The sequence below is a fragment of the Camellia sinensis genome, chromosome 12, assembly GCF_055761805.1.
Source record: "Camellia sinensis isolate YWXY chromosome 12, ASM5576180v1, whole genome shotgun sequence".
Taxonomy (NCBI): Eukaryota; Viridiplantae; Streptophyta; class Magnoliopsida; order Ericales; family Theaceae; genus Camellia; species Camellia sinensis.
This window is the reverse complement of record NC_138972.1, coordinates 159,556,465-159,571,057: the sequence shown is the minus strand read 5'-3', so window position 1 is coordinate 159,571,057 and position 14,593 is coordinate 159,556,465. Positions and strand designations below refer to the sequence as shown.

Below are 14,593 nucleotides of genomic sequence, written 5' to 3'. Positions count from 1 at the left end.
ATAAATTAATTTCTAAAATTTCAAAATAAATTTTGAAAATTCAACCAAACAAGTATAATTTCCAACTAAAGTTCTTTCTAATTTGGAATAACTTATTATAAAAATATTGAAAGATACCGTATATAAAATTCAAAATAAAAAACAAAATAGAAGATAAATGGTGGATAATTGAATAACCATTTATCGAAAAAGTTTGTTGGATTTTAATATTACAATTTCAGTTTTTATTTATTTATTTATAATTAATTTTTATCTTTTAACATCACACTATAGTTAAAAAGCTTACCATCAATTTCATACCTCAAGAATGAGGTATTTTTGTCCACAAAAAAGAAGGGCTCAGCTATGGACTGGACTGTTGGACCCGTGGGGCCCACCATGGATTTTGTTTCAATAATCCGAACCGTTCAATGTGTAGAGCTCGTCGAGTAATTTATCCTTGAAAAAATCACATTGATCGGATGTCGATAGCTACTTGATTGGATCAAATTTTCATCAACAATTTATTTTGAAAATTACATTTATCGTTGACAAAAATCGAATCCAATCACGTAGCTATCAATATCTGATCAAAGTAATTTTTTATAGGGATAAAGTACTTAACGAGTTCTATATATTGACGATTCAGATTATCGAAACGAAACCTGTGATGGACCTCCACGGGCCCAACAACACGTTCCAATCCGTTTACGAACTGGAGAGAAGCCAGGTTCTAAAAGAAAATATGAAATTTATTAACATTTTAAAAAACATTAAATGTATTTATACTTTTGTTCAACATTCCCCATGCTAGTGGAAGTAGGTAAAGTTAATTATTACTTTCTCAATATGTGCCCTAAGAGCACATGTTAACAAAAACCAATCTTATACTTGTAAGATTATCTTGATATTTTATAGTGACTTTTGCCTACACTTATTGTAACCATGTTAAATAGGTTTATCATTATATGTATTCATAATTTTTTTAAGTTACTTAATCATTTGCCCCATACCTTTTTCCCTCTCTCTATTGCTCTTTTCACTTGGCAAGTCATCTCATTGTTGACTAATTTCACCAATTCCGTGTTGTGCTAGCACATGATTGAGTTTGCTTTGTGGTGCCCTAGTCTTGCTATGATGCTCCTTACACTCACCTCCTTTGTTGATATATCCACCTATATATATAAGAAGCGCTACACCCTTCGTGGCTCGTATTTTTTTTCGATTTTACCCTTTTGCTTGGTTTTATTTATCAGTGGCTTACTTTAGTTTTCTCATTTTGACTTTTTTTTTTTTTTAACTACTCATTTCATCATTCTCTTTTGCTTTTTTGTCTTATTAGAAATCCTTCAATAAATTTGCTTTGTTATTTTGAAATTGTACATTTTAGTTTTGTTTTGCGATAAGTGGTGGTGGTACCAACCATGGTTCCTATAGAACCAAGGGACAATTTCAAAAAAAACTCAGGGTTTGACCTTTATAGCACTATAAATCCTAAGTTTTTAATTTTATCATTTAAATCCTAAATTTTTAATTTGTTTTCAATCTAAACCATTTACCTATTTTTGTTAACTAAAATCGACAAAAAAAATAGTATTTTAGCCATTAAACCTAATGTAGGTATATATAAAATGTCTAAAATACCCATTTTCATTGAGTTTAATAACCAAAATATCAATTTTCTATCGATTTTACTTAACAAAAATAGATAAATAGTTCAGATGGAAAACAAATCAAAAGTTTAGGGTTTAAATTGATAAAATTAAAAACTCGGGGTTTATTTTGTTACATGGGTCAAATCTTGAGATTTTTTTTATAATTTACCCTCAAACCAATAACAATAATGATAGTGGAGATAGAAGATAATGGTTGTGTTGTTGGTGGAAGAATAATGTAATGGAGATAAAAACGAGGGTGGCAGCCATGGTGGAATGATGGTGATGGTTATGGCAATGGTATGAATTGTAGTAGTAGTTGTTGTGGTGGTGGTAATGACAATGGCGATTATGGTGGTGGTGGTAGTGAAATGATGGCAGTACTTGTAATAAAAATGACAATAGTAATGAATGTGGTGGTCGTGGAAGGGTGGTGGATGTTGGTGGTGGTTGTGGTGATAGTGGTGGTAGAGGCAAAGGTGGTGATGGTGGCAGTTGTGAGGTTGTAATGGTGTACGTTAATACTTATGTATAACTATTTATAAATTTAGTCAGAATTAAGCAAGTTTCCTGTCATTTAAAGTTTTCTTAATTTTTAGCTTACATTTTAAGAGTCATTTAAATTTTTAAGAGATACAATTTGTTATTATCAAACGGACTTAATTGATTTTTATTTAATAGATTGGGTTTTAAGTGTTGAATTCAGTTATCAAATACTACCAAATTGAGGTGCTATTTGATAAAATTGAAAACTAAAAGATGAAAAGTTAGTACTAAAAATTGAATACTAAATTTTTTTTAGCTAAAAAGTTGTTTAATAAAAATATAAGTGCTAAAGTAAAATAAATTATTTGATATATATGATATTAATAAGTTTAAAATTTATTATTTAAATTTTTTTTTTATTGTGATAATGAGTTGGTGTTGGTGGTGGAAGCAACAATAGTGCCTATAGAGTTAATGACAATGGTGGTGCAACTAGAGAGACAATGGTTGTGTTGATGATGGAGGAGTAATGTAGTGATGATAAAAATTGAGTAACGGTAGTGTAATGAAGGTAGTGGAATGGTGGTGATTATTGTGGAGGTGGAATGATGGTGGTGGTTATGACAATGGTGGCAATGGTTGCTAATGTGAATTGTTGTAGTGGTGGTAGTAATGACAATGGCGATTGTAGTAGTGGTAGTGAAATAATGATAGTGCTTTTGGAAGTAATGATAGTGGTAAAGAAGGTGGTAGTCGGGGAAGGTTGGTAGATGGTGAGTGGTGGGTGGTGGTGGAGGCGGCAACGGTGATGGTGGTGGTAGTGACAGCATTGGTGGTAATGGCAGAGGTTGTGAGGTTTTAACAATGTATGTTGATACTAATGTACGGTGGTAAAATTTTCTTATTTTGGGCCTACATTTTCAGAACCACTTAAATTTTTAATTGATATCATTTGTGATTATCAAACATACTTAATTAATTATAACTTAATACATTCAAATTTAAATGCTGAATTAAGTTATCAAACACCACCTTAAATAATCTAATTAATTTACATATATTTAAATTTCTCAATAAAATTATTTCTTATGAACCTTCGACCTGTGTCTTGCACAAGCTTTTCTTTACTAGTATATATGTGTATATATATATATATATATATATCTTGTCTTGTACTCTGGTCTTCATCAATATAGTTTTCTTTTGCCGATCAAAAAGAAAAAGATAGATTTCTTAATTTAATCATATTTTGTTTTAGCTTACTTATTTATTTAAGTTAAATTTTATAGCATAATTTTTTATCAACCGAAAAAAACTTTTATTGATGAGGAAACCCATACAAAGTGTACAAGATACATCAATAAAAGAAGAGCAATTGCTCAAAGCATTATGGCGAGACAAATCAATCTCAACTAGCTTAGCACTGAAAAACATACCAAATCATCTGCTGAGCACCACGCCCACTGTTGGTGAGAAGCCAACAAAGCAAGACAAAACCAAACCAACACAACATTGCCCCCAACAGCAAACAAAGCTGCTGCTACATAGTCAAACCACAATTACAAGTAAAATCTAGCCTCCCTAATGTTTGAAACAATATCATGGATTGTGTACTGAACTCCTATGAAATTTCATTTAGCCCACATAGCCACACTCACCTTAACAAGTTCCCCAATCTCTGCAAATTTTGGTTGACGACCATTAAACACCCAATCATTTGGGTTTTTTCGGGTTTTGCGCATGAATTCTTGACTTTAAACTCAATTATTTTAATGATACGGTTTCGTAGTTTACCCTAACCTTGATAGTTTTGACCTACATACCTATATATTTTACCCTACTTTATCAATGTTCTCCTAAACGTTTTTTTATTAAAATCAGGTTGGGACAAATATAATTAGGTTGGGTAATTTTGCAGTCTCTTTGCCTTCCAGATCGACCACAACAGGGCAATAGGTACTGTTTTCTAATCTGCTACTCCATCTTCTTGAACTTGACACCCCTTCGCCATTGAAGCAATCCCTCCACATCTGCAGGTGTTACCCTGCTGATCTCCCACCAATCCAGCAAATCTGACCATACTTTTCGTACTCCTGGACAAAGTAACAGAACATGATTCCCTGTTTCAGCTTCAGATTTGCAAAAGGGGCAAACAATACCCTCACTACTTCTAATAACCCCAATGCTATGCAAGAAATCTGCTGTCTTTACCCTGCCTTTCCAACGTAACCACCCAAAAAATTGTGCTTTTGGTGGTGCTGCATTGTGCCATAACATCTGTGTAATTTGAAGCCAAGGTCCATACTTGGCATAACACTCCTTCCTTACTGATGCAACTGTAAACTGACTTGAAGAAGCAGCCTCTTACTGTAGGAAATCAGGGCAGTTCATTCTAAGCACTGGAGCATTACTCAGCAAACCCTGCAACCTGCCAACTTTTTCCTCTTCCCATGATAGGAGAGACCTTCTAAATGAGAGCATCCATTCCCCCGTGCTCCGTCTTCTTTGCACAAAATCCTTCAGAGAATCTTCTTTTTTGCATAGATAGACTATCGAACCTTGCGAATTCCTCTTTCAGTTGGATGCTCACGCACCACCTATCAACCCAGAAATGAATCCTGCAGCCATCACCTACCCCAATCTTTAGATTACTATCATAGAAGTTAAACAATGATGTGTTAGACATTACCACCTTCAACACGCCAAAGTGTTGATATCTTCCTTTCATCATCAGAGTTCATTACTAGTAGCCATCTTCCACCCTGTAAACCACACTTACACATTAGAACTCGTTTCCACAAAGCTTTATTTGCGGCCCTATACCTCCACTACCATTGCAATAAAAGACTCTCATTTACCTCTCATATCCTCCTAATGCCTAACCCTCCTTGATCTTTGTTCTTTGTCACTTCCACCCATTTGACCTTATATACCTTTCTCTTCAGCTCTGAGCCATGCCACAAGAATGCAAAATTTAGAGTTTGGTGTCTTGCATCATAGATACGTAATATAAGATCAATTCCTTATTTTATCCTAAGGTTATGTTTGGTTTATGGATTTGGAAAAGGAAAAGATATGTGAAATGTGAATGAAATATAGCTAAATTTCATACATTTTTTCCCTTTCCCTACCCAAATACATGAACCAAACAGAACCTAAAAAGAAATCTAAGATTAGTCACAGTTGGTTAATTATGCCTTGCAATTTTTTTTTCTTGTTATATATTGTTATATATAAGAGGAGTCAAAAATTTGTATTTCCAGACTCAAATATTATGGGAGTGAACGTGGGTCATAAAAAATCCTCCTTCCATTTTGACATATTGGACAATCTTGTTAAACTTAATTTATTTCATCAAGTTCTCAAATCTAATCTCCTATACTCTCAGTTTCACTTTGTGAGTTAGATTTGCTTGACTTCACCGAGTTCTAATATTTTATAGCTAAACTTCACCAGCTTTATAATCTATTTAGAAAATTTTAAATTTGTGCAAACAAAGATGTAGCATGAAAAATATTTTAATGGCATAATTGATTAACTGGAAGTTTCATGATTATTATTATTATTATTATTATTATTATTATTATTATTATTGTTGTTGTTTTTATAACCTAATTTTTACATGACTCGTGATTCTTTGTTGACAGGTTCTATCTTTTTGTTGCACTTGGCTAAAAGCACTAAAACATTATTGAATTCAACAAGATCAATTCATGATGTATATTTTTCATTTGTAATTTATGCCTTAATTAGTCTGTCAATATATATTTTTTAATAGCATGATTTCAACCCTTGTAGGAGAGTAACACCCTTGGCCATTGAATTGAACCCTCAAGTTTAAATTTACACTGTTATACTCATTCATTGTTAATAATTTACAGGTTGCTTTTTCTGCCTCAATTAATTGGGTAGAAAGGGGAGCACTACTTCCAGTTAGAAGAAAAATTGGAAGTAAATGTTATTTTCTTCTTCTTTTTTGTTTTTCTTATTGATATTAAGTTCATAATCGTTTGACTTTTATCCTCTCTTTTTTTTCAGATACATGCTTTGTTGTTGCCGTTATTGATGTGACGGCAAGTGCCCGTCACATATATTATGGAGAAGAGTTGGTTGCACTGGCGGCACAAGAGATCCTGGATTATATACCATGGAATCCGAAAAAAGGAGGATTGGAGATTATGGCATACGATTACATTTATAGGCAAGGGATCGCATTGGAGAAGTATTATCCATACACAGGAGTGAAAGGGAAATACAAAAAATCAAGAAAGGTATGTTTTACTTTTAATTAGAGTCAATTTGTGTGGCAAGTATGGTCAAACATCTGAATCATGTTTTACTTTTTTGTCCCTTTGTGTGGCAAGTATGGTAAAAAATCATAGGCCGGTGGGGATTAAAATGGTTATCCCATGTTTAGTTGAGAGCTTAATGTAGTGGTGGATGGGCTGGAAATTCAGAAGAAAAAAGGAAAGGAAAGTTTGGAGAGCAATTCCCATAGCAATTGTTTTGTCACGCCCTAAATTTTAATTACTTGAAAACATTACTAAGAGCATGAAATTTAGGTCCATTTGTTTTTAATTAAAAATATCTATTACCCTTGAGTAATAGAAACATAGTAGTGCATGTTCTCTCTCATTATGAGTACAACAATAATAATAAAAAATACATGCCAAGCTCCCGCTACGGAATTACAAATAAATAATTACAAACATCAAGGTACAAAGAGATTACACACAAGATATACATGAACTTCCTAATCCTTCAACCAGTCAATCTGAAATCTCTTCCTGTAAAAAAAATGAAACAATAAGGGGTGAACACAATTGCCGAGTAGGAATCTCATAGTTCTAAAACAATAACCATCCTATAGATAGAAATGATCATGCATGCAAGGTGATACCATATAGTAGGTGACGTTTTGTATTCTCAAAATGTCATACACAGAGTATCATTTTTCTCGAAATTTATTTGAACATTTAGTAAAACCTTCGACCATCAAAACTATTGTTTTTATCAGAAAACCAAAAATCCTTTTGGAAACAAACAAGGTTAAGGAACCACATCATTTTATATTTATTAACCCATTCCAAAATATTCCTTATTAAATTTCCATCTTAACATTCCTCCTTTTTATTCCCATTCTCCCCTTTTACTAGTTACATTTATTATAACTCCGTACCTCACGTTCATGTTCCCTTAATACTCAAAACAACCCTCATGCACTCTATTCCCACTTGTCAATCCTTTATTGCTATAACTCTTTAACGTAGAAATCCAAGAAAAATTACATCACATTCACATTTGCATTATCCAATATAACTCAACACATCACAAGGACAATAAACTCTTTTGATTCAATTTCTCAATTAAACACAAAGCAAAACTACTAATCTTTCTGTAATAACCCGACCCTCGTATATGTTTTCTAATATATTTTCAGACCCCATTCTGTGTTTTTGAATGCTTGTTGTGAAATTCCATGAGAAATTGAGGCTAAGTAAGTAGACCCCATGTTTAAGGGTATCCATCTGTTCAACAAGGGAAAATATCTGTTACACCTCTAAGTTAGAAGTAGAAATTGGAAGCTTTAGAGGCTTAATTATCTGAAATTGATTTCACATATATAATCAGCATAATTTTTAAGTAATATTAAGCATTTTTAAGAAATTTCAATTTCGGATGTTTAAACGATTAAATTTTTGTCCTTAGTCAACCTATATATATATATATACTTATAAAGCCCTCATGGAGGAAGACTTAACCATTTTTTTCATAGCATCTTCTTGGGAGAAAAGGGAAAAGGGGATGAAAGCAAGGAGGGATTGAAATTGAAGCTAAGGTGAATTCAACTTCCCTTGTCTAATTCTCCTCCTCAATTTGAAGTAGTAAGATTTGGCTATGGTGTGAGCTAAGTGTGATAAAAGTTTGGAGATGTGTATGTTGAAGACTTGATATGATAATCCTACTATTTGTGTATGTTGGACCAATTCAAATTATTTGATTAAGACCATCCTCTTGCTCCTTATTTATCAATTGATATCCATGTTTATGCCATGTTTTGTATATTATGTATGTGTGTATAAAGTTAGGAGCTTCAAGAATGATGATATGTGGATGAACTTCTAAGTTTGCTCCAAATCAATTGAGTTATATTCATGAGCCCAATTCAAGTTAGATGAATTTTGGCGTATTGTATTTATAATTTATATGTTTTTAGCCTTGATTTAGTACCTAGAAGTTTCAATTTAGAGTCTTGAAAACACTCCTAAAAGAATGGAATTTTATAGCAAATTTCGGACTGGAAGTGCAGAATCGCCGCACGTGCGGGAGTCATGGCCGCACGTGCGGGAAGTGCTGCCGCAGGTGCGGGGGTTGTGGCCGCACGTGCGGGAGAAGGGCAATTTTGGGGCTTTTGTTCTGCCAAAAAGGCACGTGCGGGACCTCAGGGCCGCACGTGCGGGGCCAACTGCCGCACGTGCGGGGCTCACAGCCGCACGTGCGGCTCATGCTGAAAAATACTGTTTGCTCCGTTTTGCGTGTAGAACCCTCTAATGTTATCGGAATGTGTATTTGATGCCTTTTAATATGTATAAATTCCTTCAAAGTAAAACGAAACAGAAAGAAATTTGATATGAAAAGGAAACTAAATTATAAGGGTTGAATGTGTGCAGGGCACACTCCGGGAGGAACAAGCACCTCTTCGTAACACTGTGAGTAATAGTACGAAGATATACATTTTATTTATCATTGATAACTACGATCACTAACGCTTTGTTTCTTGTAAGTGTTACACGAACATTTATGATGATTGAAAGTCAATGTGAACGTTGAAAGATTGGCATACATCGGTATGATTTTGAAATGACTATGTTCTGTTAATAATGAATAATAATTCTCTGTTATTCATAAGCAAACCACGTCGTTCCTGAATGAATATATGGAATTATGTTCATCTTTAAACCAAGTATCTGTATGAAACTAAGATTATTCCATTGTGATACATATGGACCTAAGGTCGTTAATAACCTATGACAAACATGCAGATGTGTAACATTCTTATGGGACTCACGTTAGGATGTGGGTTATTCTGTCCTTATTAAGCATATGGTAATGATGTATGTGGCCTCAGTTAACAGTTGTTATTATTATTATTCAGTGGTCTGCGAGACACCTGTATAAATTTGTAATCAAGCTATGGGAAACTTATGGGCCTTATTATATAATGGTATTCTACGAAAATTGGAATTATTTCTATTACTATTCCAATTATGCTATGCTAAGACATGATATGATGATTCGGTCTTTAAGACTTATGAAATTCTGGTATGAAACAAAGTGCTGTACGGAACTAAGTACTGCAATGCGAGTTACCTCCAGAATCTGTACGAGCCACCTCTTGAGTTCATACATGTAAGACAAGGTCTTTACGCCATTACATGGGCTTTACGCCAATCTGATAAGGGCTTATGCCGTTTTGGTATGAAACAAAGTGCTACACGGAACTAAGTGCTACGACGTGAGTCACCTCTAGAATCCGTGTGAGACACCTCTTGGGTTCATATATCTATGTGTTCAAGGGCTTTTTATGCCATATGTTCAAGGGCTTTTTATGCCATATGTTTCAAGGGCTTTAATGCCAATGTGTTTCAAGGGCTTTAATGCCAATGTGTTTCAAGGGCTTTATGCCATTGTGATGAGAGATTCATGCCATTTTGTTAAGGGCTTAAAGCCACTGTGTTTAAGATTGGGGCCAAGGCCGTTCTGTAAACGATACTTTAAGTATAAATGATTTTGAACATGACTATGCTATACAATGTTTAATGAAATCCGTATTTTGAGTTACGAAATGTTTCATATGATAAGTAATTTCTGAACTGATATGTTTATGACATGATACGCTTTCTGGATAATTTTCCCAAAATGCCTAGATGCACTATGAAACCCCAAATGTTCAAGATATGATAAGTTTTCTGAAAAAGATACTTTGCTATGCATATAGAAATAAATAAGCCATATGTTCTCTTTTTTGATAAATGCACGGATATGTAATATAATTGACGTTGAGCATTGAATTGTTATGTGCTATTATTCACTGAGCTTGACTCACTCTATTCTATGTTTGTTTCCGTAGGCACTCAAACTCGAGGTCAACCTTAACTTGTAGCTTTTGCTACCCAATTGTCAATCCCTGAGTATCTAAGCTCCTAGATGTTGATTGTTCAAGTTATGATGTTTTGCTAAGTTTTTAATTTGTACCCTACATATCTGTTAAAATCGATGTATATGTATATGTACGTAGCTATCTTCAGATGCACGTCTCTGTATATTTATCTGCATTATGTAATTTGTGATCCTGGCATGGTAGTGGTAGCTCAATGGGTATTATGTTACGCTACTATATGTTAATATATGCTTCCGTTCAGGCCCCATAAGTTATATTCATCAGGTTTTAGGTCCGTTTCTGAGGTGGTCATGCCCAAACTTTTAGGGGCGGGTTTGGGGTGTGACACTTTCCTTATAGATACAAAAAGCCCGGTGAGTTCTTTATCACTAACCCCTTCTCCAATTACCATTTCATTATCCATTCTTTTCAAATAATTTCTATATGTATTTCCATTTCATACCAATTTACACATCAAATGGTAATTTCACAAGTTCATCACAAGTCACATATATCATCACTGACCTCAACACACTTCACAACACATTCCACCTTTTGCTGGCTTGATACGGCGGGATAGCGGGCACCCAATTCATAGCACATTCCACCTTTTGCCGGCTATTATATGGTGGGAAGTGAACTCCCAAAAGTCATTCTCTCAAAAACCATATCTTTTTTTTTTTTTCGAAAACCATTTGCAACTTTTTAAAACCATCCCCCACATTTGCTGGCTATTATACGGCAAGACGTGGGCACTCAAAACATTTTCGAAAATCATCCATTTTTCCACTTTTGCCGGCTACAATACGGCAGGACTGTGTGGACACCTAAAATCATTTTTCCATTTTCGCCAGCTACAATACGACAGGACTGTGTGGACACCCAAAAATACTTTTGCCACATTCATCCAGCGATAAGCCTAGACAGGGCAATTGGGCACCTTGAATTCAAACCACCCCCACATTTACCGGCTATTATACGAATGGTTGTGGGCACCAAAAAACCATTTTTCAATTTTTAAAACCATCCTCCACATTTATCGGCTGTGATACGGACGGTCGTGGGCACCGAAAAACCATTTTTCAACTCCCCGTGCGGGTACTAACCACAACACAACTCAACTCAACCCAACACAACTCAACCAACTTAACACCACATAACCCAATACAATTCACATGACACACAACCATTTCAACACAAAGCTCATATCATCCATACTATTAGTAATTTCTTTTCCCCCAAGTTTGGTTCACATTATAACATAATTTAAAACATCAACATTGAGGGTTCAATCGCAGATTTTACATAAATTTGCAAACTCTTTAAAATTTCAATTAAACTTGTACATGTGTAATTTAACACTTCAATTTCATGATTCTACTATCAATTGAAGCAAAACCATTAACCATCTTCATGATCCAAACTAGGGTTTTTAAGAGAAGTTAAAGCTTTTCACAAAACACATTTTATTCCAACCCTTCTATTACTTTTACACCCAAACTCAAGACCCAAGATCTTAACCCAACAAGTGAACCCAACTCCCTTCAAACCCTAACCCTCAATCTCATGATTCATCACAATATGCATAAAAATATAAGCTCTTGTATTTATATAAAGAAAATACCACAAATCTATCCATAAACGAGGGTATTGAAAGAGAACTAGAAACCCCTACCTCTTCAAGCCAAGAGATGACGACCCAAAAATCAATGGCGACAAAACCACAAACCAATCGGACCAAAAGGAAGCCCTCGATGAGATCTACACTTTTTCTCAAAAGGACCATGGTGAAAAGATCACTCTAGGTGAATAGATCTAGAGGTCTTAGTGCCAAGAGCATGAGTTTAGAGAGAGAGAGAGAGAGAGAGAGAGAGAGAGAGAGAGGAGCACTCACGGTTTGAGAGAGAGGAAAGAGAAGAAAAGTGAAATGAAACTATGTTTGGAGCCTATTTATAGTAGTTGAAAAGTAGCCCTAAGGTCAATAAAATAATAGGCCCAAAACCTCCTAAAGGTAGGGCCCATTCAGACCTACAAATCTGGAAAAAAAAACACGCAGGGGTCGACCCTTCGGGTAGGGGTGTTGACCTTTTAGGTAGAAAAAGACAATCTGGCACAAGCAAGGGGGGTCGACCCTTAGACAAAAGGGGGTCGACCCTATTTTCCAACAACAAACACACAAATTCTACAACATAAGAGGGTCGACCCTCCCCAGACTGGTGTCTACCCTATTTTCCAGCAACACTTCTAGAAACATCACCAATAGGTAAGGGTTGACCCTTAGGAAGGCTGGTGTCGACCCTAGAATGGAATTTCTAAGTTTCTAATGAACTTTTTGACAAGAACAAGTGCAAACAAACAAACCCAACAAGTTTAAATCAGATCACACTCCTCCAAAACCAACACTCAATAACTCCAAAGGCTCCCAAAAAGATAAAAATAAGGGAATTAAATACAAACTCCAACGGATTAAAGGATGTGGGTGTTACATGTTTGGTCTATGTGGAAGCATATGAATGAATGTGTCTTTAGTGATACTCAACCAAACTTGGAGGCATTGTGTGAGTTTATCAAAGTAGGATTAGCCATCTAGTTGAAACCACATAATGTTGGGTGCTTTTACTCTATAAATGAGATTGTTTCAAATATACACTAGGTAAGAAGGTGTTGGAACCGAAGTGGTTAAGTCAGGACTGCTCAAATGAAGATGGAAACTGTGGGTTTGGCAGCTGCAGTGATTACAAGCTATTTCTGTGTCAACCTAGTTGGGATCGTTTAGTTTTGTTGTGATGCTCTTTTGCACCTACCTTCCCTTTATTGATAATAATTATTTGTATTGTTCCTTGATTATTATTATTAAAGTTTATTTTTGCTGATAAAAAATATATATATTGAATTTATGATGTTTATAATTTTTGTAGTTTCATAGTCCAAGAGTTTCTATCGATGGATATTTCGAGATGGGAGCCGGAAATGAGTATGAGATGTCAAGAATTCTCCAGTATCACCCGATCACTGTTGGTATAGCCTACCATACATCTTTTGATCTTTATAAAGGGGTATAAACTACTAAACACAAAAATGTTTTATTTGAATAATTTTGAAATAAGTTGTAATTAAATGCTATTGTAATTTATTTTTATATGTATGGTTTGTACAAGCCACCTCATTTTTTATTCGAGCTTGATATGGTGAAGCTGAGTGATAAATCAGATCTTGAAAACCATCCACTTCTGGAATTTCATGAGATTTGTCTTGTAGGCATGGGGACTTACAATGGAGAACCTGCCTGGCTGATAAAAAATTCATGGGGGAAGCAGTGGGGTGTAGGTGTTTATGCATACATCTCACGCGATGGAACCTACGCCGGAGCCTTAGGGATAAATTGTTGGCCAACTTATCCTATTATCGGTGATCACGAAAGATACGAGAAGCCTCGCCTCTATAAGCCACCTGCTGGGGTTATATTCCCGAAGAAGGATTAATCTTGTCATGTTCTCTACTTGTCATTAACATTCCTTTTGTTAGCTGTTTATTTATTATTTTTTATTTCTACAATCTGTTTCAATATATAAGGCATCTACTTGTACAGATGTGCACCTTTGATTTTGTGATAAACTCGTATGTGTGTCTGCTTATTTCATGGTCAAGCAAGGTAATGGAAATAAAAAGGATAATAACAAATAATAAAGGAGATGCATTCAACCAAGGTTTAGAGGGAGCCCAAAGACTCACAATGTTTCAATATTAGAGCCCATATGAGAATGGTTTTTTGCACGTATTTCAATTTGTTTAATGTGAATAAAGTTCTCTGGGTTTAGATTTATTAGATATGGTTCATTATGTTATTATTAAAATCTTGGTTTGGTTGAGGTTCTTTAAAGGATTCCTTGCTTTAAGTCAATAAATCTTGGTTACTTGATCAAGCATGGTAGAACACTATAGTTGGGCACATTTTTAATTTACACATGTTGGAGACTTAGATAGTAATTAGCTTTCCATGTATTTTACATCATGGTGTTGTGTGTTGATGGATATGAAATAAAGGGATTTGGGTTTCATTTCATATTGAAAGTAGTCGAGAGAATTGGTATTGAAGTGCTTCTATTTGAAGTGTTAAGGTAAAGGTATGAGATTCATCTTACTAGAATAGTTATGCCACTAGAATTTTGAAGGTTTTGGTCAAAATTCATGTTTTTTTTTTCTTCTTCAAAATCATTCATAAAGTTCTTATAAATCCATTCATGGAAAATTTAATCCAAGCTATATTGCTTGAAGTTCTTTTTGTTAGAAGGTGGAAAAATAAGAGGAATGG

The 14,593-nt window shown here is 34.7% G+C and overlaps 1 protein-coding gene across 1 annotated transcript; it reads left to right on the top strand.

Annotated features, from left to right (window-relative positions):
* Positions 1 to 2,746: 2,746 nt before the first annotated feature.
* LOC145804017 (zingipain-1-like) lies at positions 2,747 to 13,763 on the top strand. The gene is made up of 6 exons (XM_082897427.1): positions 2,747 to 2,882; positions 5,768 to 5,838; positions 6,002 to 6,071; positions 6,159 to 6,391; positions 13,200 to 13,337; positions 13,440 to 13,763. The coding sequence occupies exons 1-6, from the start codon at positions 2,747 to 2,749 to the stop codon at positions 13,761 to 13,763; spliced, it is 972 nt and encodes a 323-aa protein (XP_082753553.1).
* The last annotated feature ends 830 nt before the right edge of the window (positions 13,764 to 14,593 follow it).

Coding starts and splice junctions, on each gene's coding strand:
- LOC145804017 (XM_082897427.1), top strand. CDS start 2,747: ATGGTGGCAATGGTTGCTAATGTGAATTGTTGTAGTGGTGGTAGTAAT. Junction 2,883..5,767: donor GAAGGTGGTAGTCGGGGAAG/GTTGGTAGATGG, acceptor CTTTGTTGACAG/GTTCTATCTTTTTGTTGCAC. Junction 5,839..6,001: donor CAACAAGATCAATTCATGAT/GTATATTTTTCA, acceptor AATAATTTACAG/GTTGCTTTTTCTGCCTCAAT.